The sequence below is a fragment of the Neodiprion fabricii genome, chromosome 2, assembly GCF_021155785.1.
Source record: "Neodiprion fabricii isolate iyNeoFabr1 chromosome 2, iyNeoFabr1.1, whole genome shotgun sequence".
Lineage (NCBI taxonomy): Eukaryota > Metazoa > Arthropoda > Insecta > Hymenoptera > Diprionidae > Neodiprion > Neodiprion fabricii.
In genome coordinates, this window is record NC_060240.1 from 37,239,113 (window position 1) to 37,254,427 (window position 15,315).

The following is a 15,315-nucleotide window of genomic DNA, read 5'->3' on the forward strand; positions in this document are numbered from 1 at the left end:
AAGAAAACATCGTCTTCGGATAGATTTCAGAAAAACTCCGCTGTTGACGGAACTAATTTATTTGAGTAATAAAAAGAAAAAAAAAAAAAAACATATTCATCTCATATATTTCATACGCGCCGACGAGCCGGAATTTCGCCAGCATCAATTATATGCACCTCTGCGCACGAGAGCTTAACGACGGCTGCTACGTCAAACGGATATAAAATAGACTATTTTAATGATCCTGCGTAAAATCCGAGAGCTCTCGGATATGCAAACAACGATTAATCGTAGTGTAAATTGAACGCGATATAGACGTGTCTACTTACATTTCTGCACCAGACGTATATTACGCTTATATATACATATACGTGCACGGCAGCTTTGCAGAGTCGGCTTTATGTCACGCGGAGTACCTACCTAACTGTTCTGTAATTTGATGTTAAATCCAGCTACCTCGGTAGGTAGTGGAAACGACGAAGGGCTATTGCCGCGTTGAGTGATTGACGCGAATTAATCAGGGAGCTTTCGCGCCGTGCTGCAGCTCTGGAACGGCTAATAAAGATGCATCGCGTCGTTAGAATCCTACTGCGGAATTTGCGCCTTCCGAAAATGATCTCGTTCATCGATACGCGTGTTATAAGACCGTAGCGGATCAACCGATCCCTTAAATCAAAAGTTTCGATCTATCGATATCCGGTTGAACGCCATGACCTCTTCGTCGACGTGCACGTAGGCGGTTGGCGTGCTCGTCATTAGCAGAGAAATTTAGGCGAGACGCACGATGAGTCGGAATTGGTCATTTTTATATGCCTACACTTTGTACCTGCGTCGTTCTAATCCGCACTTCATATTTATTGCTTGGCGCCAATTATCTAGCCCGAAAGGGCGTTCGGCTCGTTTCACTCACTTCGCCTTCTTTTCATCGGGAACTTTGGGGATGAGGATTTACGTACCGCACTCTGACCACGGGGCAGAACGTTTATTGCAGCCAGCATATTTCCGCATGCTTTAACGCTATTGTCGCACAATATTGTATAAACAGTCTATGAAGTGAGTCACTGTACCCGTCGTTTATTGCAACCTATTGAAATTCTTTTCGGTGCGGGTTAATTGTCTCTTATCCTTGTTCTTTCGTCTGTATACAATTTCAAATACACACTCTTTTCTTTTGACCAAGTTATATACCGAACTGTTTCGCACAATAATTATCCACCTGGTCCGTATTAATGGAACATTAATGTACTGCTCGCGCATATATGAATATCTTGATCCCATGAAAATAAGAAATTTTACACACGCTCGCGTTTTCTGTTGATTACTGCATCCCGGAGAGCTCTAGCCTATAACGAATTCTATATTATTTTTCTCAATTAAGTATCTGACTATCATTATAGAATATAACCCGTCGCAATGAAAAAAAATAAGCATTACAAGACCGTGAGCAATTGAAATTCACACGAATGATTTTAATAACCATAGAGCAAAGGGATGAGTCTCCAATTCGGGGTAAATGTAATTGATCCTGCATTTTATAATTGCAACTTGAGGTATGAAATCTATATTCGTGCCCAGGTGATAACCGTAGACGTTATAACGGATTTTCATACTCGGCTATTTTTCACAATCTTGCACGTAATCATTCTTCGAGAAGAAAATATATTGTCGCCGTGTGTAATGTCCTGTACATGTAATTACGAGATAATTATATAAGGCAGCAGTACGACTGAGAGATATTCCTAACATCAATACACTGAGAGAAATTTTTAGTTCCGGTTACCGCTCAGTCCTTAACAATTTTCATTTTTTACCACAATCGAAAAATATAGTTTTAGGTAGAAAATGAAAATTAGTTTTCCAGCTGTTACCGGAAAGTCTAGTATTCGTTACTATTCATTCTCATTACGATCACCGTTGCTATATTTTCTCGCAACTGTTGCGAAAATTTAATGCTTGTGCAACAATAAATTACTGTTAATGCCTTGTTTAACTAAAAAATTAGAGTAAACCTAACAAATTGATTCTGTGTTGCAATTACCAAAAAAGGATCGACAATAGCGCAAAATGGTTACGCGTACCTCGTTTTTCGTCATCCCAACGTCATTCAAACAGTTTTTTTTAACGATACCAGTTTTACTGAATTTCTCTAGTTACTGTAGCAAATGAAATTTTTACTCAGTGTACGACAAATGGCACCATCGGAAAAGTAATTTTAATTGAGAGAGCGAAATTTCTCAAAATAGATCGAGCCTTGAAATCATCTAATATACATGTTTCAGCGTATGAATTATCATAGATGTGTTTTTTTTTTTCTTACAGATACAGCGCATGGCACACTAATCTTCTGTGCATTGAAAACTGCCTAGCAATCTCACATTACAATTGTTCGGTCCTGCATACCCGAACGATCGTTTTTATAGTTTTATCGTAAGTTTAAGGTGAAGGTTCGGTACAATTGCTAGCTATGAGAAATACATGTCCTAGAGGGGTCATGATCTTTTGACTCAATGAACATATCATCAAATTCATGCATCATTTTTTAGATTATAAGTTCTCATATGCATAAAAAAAACGGGAGCTCTAAGGAATAATCACCGGCTACGGCGTTTCGAATTTACGGTACAAAATTTCGTTTTTGACGATAAAAAAATCTTTTTCGTCGTCGTACCGAGTTGTGAATCTTTTTTCATACACAATTTCGCATAAAGAAAGTACTTCAAGAATGAAAAAAAAATGCGACATTTTTTGTCAATTATTTATAATTCATTTACTTTATACATATGTTTCATCGAAAACCACTGTTCAAGGGACAGCAAACATTATCGCGTTTCTCGTGAATGGAACAAAAATTTTTTTTTTAATTCACAGAAGATATTGCGATAAGTATTTTAGAAGAGTCCTGCGAGGTCTCATATTCTCAGAAAATATCATTGCCTTCCACGCGACATTGACCCTGACTCCGTGCCGATCCGGGCCTTCGCGTATTTTTTTCCATCCCTGGAGTACTTTTTTTTATACAAAATTGCGTATGAAAAAAGATTCACAAACCGATGCGCCGACGAAAAAGATTTTTTCACCGTCAAAAACGAAATTTTGCACGATTATTGCGCAGCGCTCCCGATTTAGTTATACCATGCATACGAGAACTTGTGATATGAAATGTTACGCGTTGATTTTATGATATCTTCATTGAGTCAAAAGATAGAATTTGTGAAATGATCATAGATTTATTTTTTTATTTTTTTCAATTAAAGTTGCACAAAAAATCATTAACACTCTAGGACCGGTATTTCTCACAGCTATGAAGCGCACCGAATCCTCCCCTCAAAATTGTATCCAAAATAATGACTATTCTGGAAGGGAGTAACGACCCAGGCCACGTCACTCTGACGCTGCATTCCTGGACAGGAAATCGCATTTGGCGAGTCAATAACCGCGTTTCGGGACGACGTACCTGAAGACCATAATGACACCTTCTAGCAATTGTCCAATCGTCGAAGTTTACCCCCAATCAACGCTGGCGCAGGTGTATCCACATTTACGACACCCAGGTAGGCGCCACATGTGCTACGTGCAGCAACCCTTCGGGAGAGGGCGGGGTCGAAGGAAATCGCAAGGGTCCTTTATTGTTCTATTTCCCACTTCGGACATACCTGCCCCTCCCTTACACTCGCGATGTGTGCAGCCTGTGGTATAAAAGTGCAGTTCGTCGTATGCAAAAATCAAATCGCAGAGAACCACCACGGAGTTCGCATCTTGCTGGTTCCTTGGTTGAATTTCCTCTGCAAACTCTAACAGTGAGTTAGTCAGTGATAATTTCATCGATTTGATAACTTGCGAGTGTCCTGTGAATCGCAACGTGTGCGGTGTTGGATTCAAGTTGGCAAAGTGATCGCAAAGCCCCAACTGATAACTGATAAAAGTTGGATTATTTGATAACTGGCGAAAGGTGAACGAACAACTAGCTTGTTTACGGACAATTCCGTTGCATTTAAGTTGCATATGCGTAAACGAATGTTACCTCGCTTGTGATTGTTTGAAATTTGTTCGCGCTTGTTTTCCGGCTATCGTACCATTAGTTCGTGATTCAAACGAAGCTGGTAATACGCGAACGCCATCTGTGGTTGAAAACCAGACGCAGCAACGCTTGTGAAATCAAAGCGTTTGTGATCGTAGGGAAGAAAAGTGGAAAAATAGCGAATCGAGAATTATAGAACATTTTCTCGAATATACGTAAATTTGTGACTTAATTAATATTTATAAGTGATAATGGCGTCAACGGATACGAAAAACGATCAAGGTATACTGAATTCTATCCTGTTTATCCATGATAAATCACCTTGAATCATATCTTTCGTTTTCTAACCTCAAACATTATAAACAATTATATATAGAATCATTCCGAACAACAATGTTTACAACATTAATCGACGTGCTAAGCTCGGTTTTCACCTGTTTCACCTCAACCATCGAAATTATAGCACCATATTTCTTGTTACATATTAAATTTGATTCTTTTCGTTACTGTTATTGTTGGCATCATTCATTGTTTATTATTGTTCACGTTAAATTTGGCAACTAAGCTTAGCAGTTTGAATTTTGAATCTAATGAATCGATTGCTTACTTTGTTAAATAAATAGCCGTTGACCTTATATTTTTATTTACATGCCAACTATAGAGAAAAGTTTCTTTGACACAGGTGGATCGTTTATTCCGGCAAGTCAGCGTCCGGATGGCACTTGGCGCAAACAGCGAAGAGTAAGGGACGGCTACATACCTCAAGAAGAGGTTCCACTGTAAGTATAAATACATTTGAATAGATAGTCAAAGAAAAAATGACGGAAAATTTTTCATTCAATGTCAATAATTCATGTTTGTTGTACTTCAGCTACGAGAGTAAGGGCAGGCAATTCAGTAGAAATCGGCCTAGTTATCCTGTTGGAATGACCGCTGAGTTTGTGGCAGCCCACAAAGCAAGGAGAGAAGCCGAAGCAGCAAAGTCGGCGCAGATACCAGGTCTGATAAAAGCGAACGACGGCAAAAAGAAGAAAAAGAAGAGTAAGAGTAAAGCAGTCGACGCAGTGACGGAAGGTCTCGCTAAAACAACAATATCACCACCCGTTGTAGAGAATGGCAAATCGGCGAACCCGAAATGCCAGAAAAAGCCGGTGACCAACAACACAAATGTTATTCCGACCCCAAGCAATAGCTTGCCCACTCAAAACACAGATCCAGCGAAAAGGCTCAAAAACTTGAAAAAAAAGTTAAGAGAGATTGAAACCATAGAGCAGAAGATAAAATCAGGAGAATTGAAAATTCTTGAGAGAGAATTGTACGACAAAGTCATGAGGAAAACAGAGGTTCTAAAAGATATTGAACAGCTGGAAGCAAACCACTAAACGGCTACCAAACTACTATTTTATTATTATTATTGTTATTTTGAGTTTTTCCGCTTTTTACACTTGTCACCCTTTATCGGTACAAAATGTAATTGTGCCATTTAGGATAATTATTGATGTTTGCTGTTTTATTATATTAATATTGAGTGGAATTTCGAAATAATTATGATAATAGTAGGAATAATAATTATTGTTGTAACATAGTTTTCAAAATTATTCGTACTGTACAGTAAATTCTCTATCCTTCAAGTGCACGTGATAATTATTTGAAAAATAACGATGTATAATCTAAATTAGTATGTTATATGATTTTTATTTAATGTATATGTATACATTTTTGGCTAAATGCTTACATGAGCATTTTAACGAATTATTGTAACAATCAACAAGTACAAGTACTTGATGCGCATAACTTTAACTGTATTAACCGAAGACCTGAAATTCATAAATTTATTATGAAATATCGATGATACGAAATGTTGAAGGAAATATAGAATAAAAATTATCATTTAAAAAATTCCCCGTAATGTTCAAGCTAGTGTAACAATAGATTAGATTAGAATACTCCAAAATTTTATTAGCGAATAAAATAAATTCATCATCATTGACCAAATGTTTAATAAAATAGAGATGATTTAAACATAACCAAGTATGTTCTTTTATCCTTATCACCTCTGCTACACTCTGTAACTTCCTCGAAGATGAGCACCTTATAATACAACTTTTCCCATTCGAACATAACGAGTAGAGTGTATCAAAAAAACCGACTATTTTTTTTTTTTTGAAGAACATTGAAAAATCTTCCGAGTGTCCCTCAAAAATGACCTCGGTAAAATATGAGCTCTTAATATTGATATTTAGAGGTGGCGATTCTCAATTTTCTATTTCCCGTTTAAATAACATGGAACAGAGAAAATTCTGCTCAAGATATGCGATATGCGGTGATATATCCTAATTCCCGTTTAAATAACATGGAACAGAGAAAATTGAGAATCGCCACCTCTAAATATCAATATTAAGAGCTCATATTTTACCGAGGTCATTTTTGAGGGACACTCGGAAGATTTTTCAATGTTCTCCAAAAAAAAAAAAAATAGTCGGTTTTTTTGATACACTCTAATAACGAGTATTGCTAAAGCTATAAGCCGGATCTCCATTACGAGCAAAACAATGTTTGTGTTTTTTTCGCCCTTAATTGCAGACTGTCATTTTGTGATGTAAAGAAATGTCTACCAGATACGACGTAAAAAGATTCAAAACCGTTTCCCCAAAAATTGTAAAACGATTGAATTCTTCTTAACGATCCATATCTCAAATATTCGTATCACCTAAGTTATTCGTCATGAGATGATCGCTCATTGATATTTTGTCTACAGGCACGTAGCGTTCGTTTACGGAAGCGAACTCAACCTCAAGATAAAAATGAACCGTAGGGTTCTTGATTGATGATCGACCTCGGAAACTGGCCTGTCGCAGAGAAAATTTAAACTGGTACGCAGGTATCGCAATTTCTCTGCAAAGCTGGGAAAGAAGATTAGAAGCCTGAATCTATAAATCTCTTTAAAGTAAGTAATGAATCATGAAAATTATCGTCAATTCACTGCTCAATCATAATGTTCAGGGTATAGAGTATATGTTATTATATACTTTGCGAGACTTGAAACAACGTGTAAAAAAGGCTACGGAAGCAATACTTGAATACCTATCGCGGTCAACTGAATCGGTAATTAAAAGTGAAATAATACATAGAATTTCCACAAAGATTTGAGCAAATTTTTCGCAACGTTGATCATATTGAGAAATCTCCGTTCTATTTTGGATAAAATTCCCAGACATGAATAATTCAATGATTGTACGACTCTTCCCATAGTTTTTATTACGAATATTTGAGACTAGATGCTGCATTATTTTACGTTTTTCTTCAATTTCCGGATGTATTATTTTCACCAAATTGATCGAATCCTCTCTGCCGAGGGGCCGAACAACCATTTCAACCCTTCAAAGAGACGCGCGGCCTTTTCCGCTACTCGTCCACCAGCCCCGTCCACTTAAGTACACAATAATTCACAAAGCACTGTTTACTTCCAAAGATTACACTTTTCCAGTCGGTTCATTCTGCTATCTGCCGAGCAATTAAAAGCCTTGTTAAATCCCTCCGAATTTCCCAACGTGCCGATGACTCGCAGACGGTTAGTGGGATGCGCATCCGAAGCCACAACGAATGCCAAATATTCCTTAGTCACCGTTTCGCACCATGTCTGCAAAATCGATAAATTAACTTTGCAGCCCTCTTACTTTCTTACGTTATTCACAAAAGCCTCGTGAAACGGCGAAGATTTAGCCAAAATCCACGCTCTCCCTAATCCAATCAATATTTCCTCATCTTTTTGTTCGCAGAACTACAGGGTGAAAAATCGAAAGGAACGATCTAGATCATAATCGAACCGTTGTTAAAATTGTGATTCTCTTACCGCCGTGTAGAATCTCAACCCCGATAAATACCCGAAGATCATCTCTAGTCGAGGAGAAAAAACGCATTCGGATTATATTATTGCCAAGAAGTTAAAAGTCCCATAAACGCAAGTTCCGTACTAGGCCGCAATCATGTGTTTCCTGTGTTTACAACATATTGTTATGACCATCGTGACGATAGTGTGTTTAGTAATCGTCGTGCCTTTGGTCTTGTATCTCATAATCCACTTTTCAACGTCAAGTAAGGAGGGAAAAGAGCCGGCGAGCAGTTGACGAAAATGAGTCGATATGCGGTGAATTGGGATAACGAAAAATGGCTCCAATGTTCCCTCAGTTTCAATTCGATTCTACGTTCGATTTATAATCGCTAATGCGATTTTCTCGGGCGCATGTTTAACGCTTTCAATCAAAGGGTTTGCGGGTTTACGTAATAGGAAATGGCAGGGAAACTTTTTGCCCTTTTTGTGTTTCTGAACACTTTGTACACTGTAATCACTTACTGGAACACAGGACTTTACGAGTGCGTCATGCGTATTCTAATAGTAACCTTGATTATGGGCTTGGTCATTTTTTCCTACGAAGCGTACGTTGATTATTGCGAACCGGACTTTTAGCGTTATCTCGAAAACGCAGGTTGCGTGTGGTCATGTAATTTATATATCCTAATTCAGATAAGCATTGACTCGTCATCATCGCAATACTTTTCGTTCAACTTCAACGTTGACTTACTCACTTACTGAGTAATTTAAATCACAATTAAATGTTTCAACTTATACGATTAATTCACAGTTAATCACGAACTTTACACTATTATCATAATAACCGTATGCTCGTTAACACTCGTATCGTTACATAAGCCCATATCGAAGTGTAATATTTACTTTACCGATGTGCAAGTACACCGGAATTATTACGACCATTATTGTGTGTATTATGAATTAGTTGTTCAAAGCAGACTTATAAATTGTTCATGAACATTAAATAGACACATCGAAGTTCGTCGAGCGTTGGACGTTGTACAATTGAACTTTATGTTGATGTTGAAAGTTGTTAAACTGTATCGTGCAATAATCGCGTACAAATATAGAAAAAAAAGTTGAATAAACTTTTGAAAATAAGAAAAGCTCATCAATTTTCACGCATATATTTATACTCACGTTTCCAAAGGATATGAAAAAAAGCTGATCGTGTGTGAAAGATTCAAGTCCCAAGAGTCGGGGTATGTCTCCATTTTTCTGTTCCAATCTTTTCTTAAAAATTTCGTAAGATGCCTCGAGACCAGTGGAATCGGCGATATTTTCTCCCTGAGTAAGCTCACCGTTTGCCTGTGTACAAACAAATCATTCAAGCAAACAAATATCCATCGATCATAATTATCGTTTGCGATTTTCTAACTCACCCGAAACACTTGAGACGCCGTTGATATTTCATCGATTGTATAATTGTTGTACTGATCGACGAAACATTTAGCTTTTTCTTTGAAAGCCTTAATCGTACCGTCCGACCACCACTGATTGGCATTTCCTGCCTTGTCAAATTGCCGGCCTAGATTTAAAGAAAATTGTAAGAAAAATGAATAAAGCGTCATTGCGACCGAATCATTTGATGATACGCTAATTTATAGTAGAATATTGATCGGCGAAAGGATTTTGAAAAGAAAACTCACCGACATCGTCAAATCCGTGGGATATCTCATGGCCAATAACAGTTCCGATGGACCCGTAATTCAGAGAACTAGGAAATAATACAACGATTTGAAAAAAACAAATCATGCAACGAGAAGACACGATCGGTTTATTTTGAAATAAAAAGCTTACTCTGGTACTTCTGCGCTGAAGAATGGTACCTGTAATATCCCAGCTGGAAAAGCTGAAATATAAAATATATACGTGCAAAAACCGTAAAAAGCACAAGGTAAATATCATTCGAGGTATTAAAACAGTGATTCTGCACTTACTCAACGAATTCATGTTGGGATCGTAGTAAGCATTTATCGTTATGGCTTCCGTCAACCACCTAGACACGAAAATTGTGATGAAAAAGTTGTGACGCACATGAAATTTAACAGCTTGTAGTTCAGCGACAATAAGCAGTTCGCCATACTCACGCTTTCTCATCAACGGGTGTTCCGTACTTGCGGAACTTTTTCTTCCGTTCGTATTGTTTAAACGTCACCGTATTCTCAAAATGATCCTGAGTGACTACCAGCTGTAAAATAATGGAGAATATTGAAAAGAAGCATTTTTGAGAAGCTCGCGTAGAACAAAAAAAAAAAAAGGAACAATCGCAACTATCGAGAACACATTCTGCATATTCCTACCCCTTTGTAATAATGTATCATGGCAGTTTCATTATGATACCAATCAGGGTGACTGATGAATCGCTTCATTGTGCGAAGTTTTCCTTTGGCAGCGAGTTTCGTTTTCTCATCCATCCAAGTTGAGCGCGAAATTTGCTCTTTAAACTCTTCTTGCATCTCTGACACAATGTCTGATGCCTGTCAACGGATGTCGAGAGAAAGAAAGCAAGTATAAGTAATCGCATGTAAAACGTATCGATTACACCTATCATATATGATAGTTCAAGAGTTTGTATATGTATACATAAATAAGGAGCTCTTACGGTTTTCTTAGCATCGCCGGTGACGAATTTTTTCACGTACTGATACGAAATTGCATGCTTCATGTTGTTGTCGGTAACGCACGTCATCCACCTATGTAATTTCCATAATTATTGAATCATTGAAAATTAATCAATTACGCGACTACTTGAAACTAATAAAATTCGAAAGTTGCGCTATTTCATTCGTAATTTCGATTCAGAGGTAAAAAACAAACGAACAAGTAACGAGGAAGCGCAAATAGCAAAGCCGCAAACCTTTTCCGCTGCTCTTTGATACCAAAGACTTTTTTCTCAATCTCGAAAGTGATGTTCCTCATTTGCTCGGTGGTGCTTGGCAGAAGTGAGTTTACCATTCGCCAGTGAAGATAATTGACTGAAAGAATTCAAGCCACGATGATAACAAGCCATAACTATTTACCGCAGTCGAGAATAAAAAAGACCGATCCTCTTCCTTTCCCCTCAATTTTACACGCATGAAGTAATTGTTGACCGTATTAATTTTACCAATTGTACGCGAGGGTGTCTTGTCCAGCAGCGTGGCAAGCTTGAAGTAATAGTCCACCTCCATGACGATAATTCTCTCAGTAGATTCGACGTTGATTTTCACATCGTTAAACTGGTTCTGTACGGTCTTCAACCAATTCACCTACGCAGATCGATCAGGATGAAGAAAAAAGAACCGGTAACAAAGGTCGAGTAAAGATCTAATCGAGTCGGTTGCTCCGTCCTCACCTTAGAAGCGAAGGTCTTCGGCTGGGCGTTGTTGTACCAATTCTGCAAATGCTGAATGGACATGGGATTGTAGAGGCGATCCAAGTCCCTCCTCATTTCATCCGGCGAGGAAATCTGTCGGCAATATTTAAACGTTGAAAATAAATCGGGGATTGACGAATGATCGATTTTCGTTCTAATTAATTCGGCTGTTCCGTGCCTTGGCCAGTTCCGTTTCGAACTTGACTATGGCCATGGCGTCCCTCGAAACACGTTCGCGAGGCACGCGAGAGTTTCTGGATTTGGCGAAGGCGAACGCCACGTTCTCGACGTACTTAACGTAGTCGTCAATTATCGTGGAAAACCTCTCGTTGTCGGTGATCATCGATCGGGGCAGAATGGTCGAGGCTTGGTCCATCTGGAACAGCGGTAAATCTTCTCGTAAACTATTATATCGCATGCGGTGCAACTTATCACGTCTATATTTTCATTTGCTTACGCTAATTCGATCGTGCGACGCGTCACTCGTCGTGCGTTCGATACCCGATGCCGATGCACGAGGATCGACTTACTCTAGGCGAGGCAAGGCAACTCACGTAAATTGAATAAACACTGGCATTCTTCAAGTCCACGTCAACGACTATCCCGTATATCGAGTCCGTGTCGTATTCACGGCTGTAATTTTCTTCTATCTGCTGCCAACTCAATCTGCTGCTCCGCCGCCTCGAAGCGTCCAGCATTATTGGCCATCCACCGTTTTCGTCAAGAATAGCCAAAATCCGATCGATCCCCTTTCGCTCGATCGCATCTGCGGGTCCAATTTTACGCGTCATTGACAATTTCAATTAATTCGGATGCCTTTTTTTCCTCGAAACATTGCCGACGTTCTAATATGCGTATTTGAATTCAACCCACCTGTGTTCATGCAAGCTCTGTAGGCCGATTTGGCGCTCTTGACAGGCTCTAAATCAGATACGTCAATATCTTCCTCGAGGATTTCTGTAGGGACGAAATGAGATTCGATTAGAGGCGCCGGAAAAACGATAAGCTGCGATACGATGTTCGAAATCATTGATTTCAGTACCCACCTCGAATACGCTGGTTTAAAATATCAGTTCTGACGGCGAATTGGTCCCAACTCGATTCGGTGGGTGGCAAAGGGTGGGCGGATGGCCATCCACCGCAAACGAAACCAAAGAAATCTTCGCAAGGATCAACCGTCGGATCCATGTTCGTTATGAAGTTCTCGGCTGGGAAATATCACATTGTATAATAACATCAAGCTTTGAATAACATTGCGGTGAAGCAGTTATACAGGTATGATGTATAATAGCGACAATGAAATTTTTAATTACCGATTTATGATAATACCACTGATTCTCGGTAAACAAATTACTAGCTGCGGTTGATGATAATTGTTTAGCTGATTATTCTCGCGATTTCACGGGTGCATGTTTTAATTGTAGTTACTCTCTAAATTTAAACCAGTGAAAATACACTGATTCCCAGTTATAAGTATACTGCTAGAAAAAATCAGGACGTATACACTGACAGATTCAGTGACTTTTCATTGATATTTCAATTATTCTCATAGTATATATACTAGGGTGGGTCAAAAAAATCAGATACCTGAAGAAAATCACCCTAATATATACTGAAATACAACAACGAGCATCAGGGTGAGTCGACCAGCCTGAATCAACGATTGACCCCAAAACTTCCCGCCATTCGCGTTACTTGCGTCAGTAAAATATCTTGCAGATCAAATATTCGTTTTCCCAACTAACTCAGGTACGGCTAACAATAAGCTGATTTTGGTTAAAACTTGACCTATCGTCGGTTGAAAGAGAGCAAAGCAATTGATCCAATTTCACTTGAAATGGTCCTCCGGTTTTCAAAATACCGTCAGACAAGGAAATCAGGAATGGCACGACCGATTTTATTCGAAACCTAATCAGTTCGAAGTCAGAAAGAATCCCAGCGATTGAAACAAAGGTCGTGAAAATCCGTTGATGGATTCTCGATATACGGCCAGAGGAAAAATTAACCTGTCTGTCTGAAATTAATCAAAGATGATTATCGTGCCCTCAAACCGTGCGTGACTGGCGAAACTTTAACTTTTCATTGTCAAGGTGATTGTGTGATTATAGTATAAACATCCCATCTCAAAAAGGCGGGAACATGAAAGCGTCGAAATAAATAACACTATAATGTATTATATCCATTTATGAATTGGCGATTTACACCAGCACTTAGACCGCTTGGGGGAAAATAAATTTTGCGGAATTAGCTTAATTATCGCATCGTTAAACCAACGGAGTAAATATAAGACGGAGAAAACTCATTTCAAAAGGCGGTATACGAATGTACCTCGGAATATACGTTACGTAGTGCAAACTCTGAGCGTAAATAGAACCGGACGAATAGTCCATTCGCATTTAATAATAATCCCAGATTTACATACCCGCGGCTCTGCAATCTTCAGTTTGGCAGATCTTAATCGATTGCCGATCATTTTCTGACGCAGACTTTGTGACCCCGTTAGCATTGGATTCCTCGGGCCAATTTTTGCCCGTCAAATTCGAAATTTCATCCTTGTATTTTTCGACTATAAACCACGGCACCGACTCCAGAAATGCCTCACGCGGATGTATTCGTGTTGACAAGATCGTCGAAGGCAGCGCAAGACAGATGCAGATACCGATGCTGTACAGTGGAGAGAAAAGATTGGGAAATAAACACGTGCAGGACATTTAATTCTGATCGAAAATAAACATAAAGGCTCGTAATATTTGATTTTAAATATTTATAAATAAATTACGTTCCGAGAATATCATCGCAATCTTCGATTTCGCCCACGTGAACATTTTGCCTCGTCGAACCTTTTTCTTGAGAGGCATGCGTGGAATGGCTTGAGAACCGAATTTCAAACGAAAACTTGGTTTTTGTCGTTTACATGATACGTGTTGAAAATTTTTTTATTCGGACCATAATGTACGTGTACAAATTCACCTGTTATTTGTATTGGCACGGTATTGAAAAAAATTCGGTTCAGTTTCAATCGGTGAATGCAATTTCGGAAAATGATTTGAATTGTGTAAATAAATTGCCCAAATAAGGTGCCCTTCAAGTCGTACCTAAGATTTTTATCATCAAGTTTAAAATCGTACGACGCTTACAGTGCCTGATTCAAACCAGGGCGCGTTAGAATTCGGGAAGCTAGGCTAAACTGGAAATCTCTCTCGAAACAAGTTAATTCTACTGCGTGAATGATATCATATATGATCGAAATTGGACATTTTAATATTGTGAGACAGATCGGGAACTATAAAGCGAATGTAGAATCGGTCCGAGAATGTCAGCCAATATGAATACTTTGTTGCCAGAGTTTTTCGAAGGAATATTTTCACCAGGAAGATTACTTAAGAATTTCAAGTTTAATCCGGAGTGCACAATAGCAAACTATAAATAATAAACTTTCGATGCACTCCTTATTTGACAAGTGTGAAATTGCTTGATCGCTGATCGTTAGATGCGAATAAAAAAATTGACTCTACAATAGCGTAATTGTATTTAGCAATGAACAGCAACTAAGTTAAATTAAATATTTCGAAGATAGTTTTTTTTTATACAGACTTACGTAAAGTTATCGAGCAGCATGACGATCCTCGCGCTAACGTGACGTTTTCAAATTCTGATTATTACAGGTAAGCGGAATTCAACCGGGAGCAAGAAATAAATTTATCACCGGCAACGGACGTCTCCACTCTCCGGATTGCAGTGGAACTAATCAGCGTTTGATACCTTATTATATACAGTAATTTTATGGTTCGCCAACTGGGCAATCTGCGGCTGCCCTCCTCCCACGATTCACACTCGGCTCGCACAATGACGGCAAGATTTCGTGCAAAAGTCGAGAGCAACGTGTATCGGTACATTCACATGATACACTGTCGCTCGCAAGCAGTCTACATGCAGTATTCAAACTTAACGCCGCGTAACCAAGGATGATGAGAAGATATTTCAACGCGGCAATGCCCCCGATGTCCGGCTGCTGGACGTTTTTCGAAAAACAAAACTACCCGAATTCGTTTCGCACTCAGTTTTTGCCAAGTTTTTAATTTTATA

General features: G+C 38.8%; 2 protein-coding genes across 3 annotated transcripts; one reads left to right on the top strand and one right to left on the bottom strand.

The window, feature by feature from the left end:
• The first annotated feature begins 3,964 nt into the window (after positions 1-3,964).
• On the top strand, positions 3,965-6,090 carry LOC124174649 (partner of Y14 and mago). Its single transcript, XM_046553954.1, has 3 exons — positions 3,965-4,282; positions 4,683-4,779; positions 4,872-6,090. The coding sequence occupies exons 1-3, from the start codon at positions 4,252-4,254 to the stop codon at positions 5,380-5,382; spliced, it is 639 nt and encodes a 212-aa protein (XP_046409910.1). The 5' UTR covers positions 3,965-4,251; the 3' UTR covers positions 5,383-6,090.
• Positions 6,091-6,511: 421 nt separating this feature from the next.
• On the bottom strand, positions 6,512-15,104 carry LOC124174646 (neprilysin-4-like). Of its 2 annotated transcripts, XM_046553944.1 has the most exons (18): positions 14,828-15,104; positions 13,652-13,893; positions 12,276-12,437; positions 12,103-12,186; positions 11,784-11,995; positions 11,408-11,605; positions 11,209-11,322; positions 10,981-11,122; positions 10,732-10,849; positions 10,477-10,567; positions 10,175-10,351; positions 9,962-10,062; positions 9,812-9,870; positions 9,672-9,723; positions 9,521-9,588; positions 9,254-9,399; positions 9,012-9,179; positions 6,512-7,640 (listed from the first exon to the last, which is right to left on the bottom strand). In XM_046553944.1, exons 1-18 carry the CDS (start codon positions 14,845-14,847, stop codon positions 7,461-7,463), a joined length of 2,334 nt encoding a protein of 777 aa, XP_046409900.1. In that variant the 5' UTR covers positions 14,848-15,104; the 3' UTR covers positions 6,512-7,460. The 2 variants fall into 2 exon arrangements, with proteins under 2 accessions (XP_046409900.1, XP_046409901.1); XM_046553945.1 differs by lacking the exon at positions 13,652-13,893 and having other exon boundaries at positions 14,828-15,102.
• Between the last annotated feature and the right edge of the window lie 211 nt (positions 15,105-15,315).

What these genes read in the sequence shown, in the direction of transcription:
- LOC124174649 (XM_046553954.1), top strand. Translation starts at nt 4,252, where the DNA reads ATGGCGTCAACGGATACGAAAAACGATCAAG. An exon ending in GGATACGAAAAACGATCAAG is followed by an intron (nt 4,283 to 4,682) that starts GTATACTGAATT and finishes TCTTTGACACAG; the next exon opens with GTGGATCGTTTATTCCGGCA. An exon ending in CCTCAAGAAGAGGTTCCACT is followed by an intron (nt 4,780 to 4,871) that starts GTAAGTATAAAT and finishes GTTGTACTTCAG; the next exon opens with CTACGAGAGTAAGGGCAGGC.
- LOC124174646 (XM_046553944.1), bottom strand. Translation starts at nt 14,847, where the DNA reads ATGCTGCTCGATAACTTTAC. An exon ending in ATGCTGCTCGATAACTTTAC is followed by an intron (nt 13,894 to 14,827) that starts GTAAGTCTGTAT and finishes TCCACTGTACAG; the next exon opens with CATCGGTATCTGCATCTGTC. An exon ending in CAGAGCTTGCATGAACACAG is followed by an intron (nt 11,996 to 12,102) that starts GTGGGTTGAATT and finishes TTGGACCCGCAG; the next exon opens with ATGCGATCGAGCGAAAGGGG.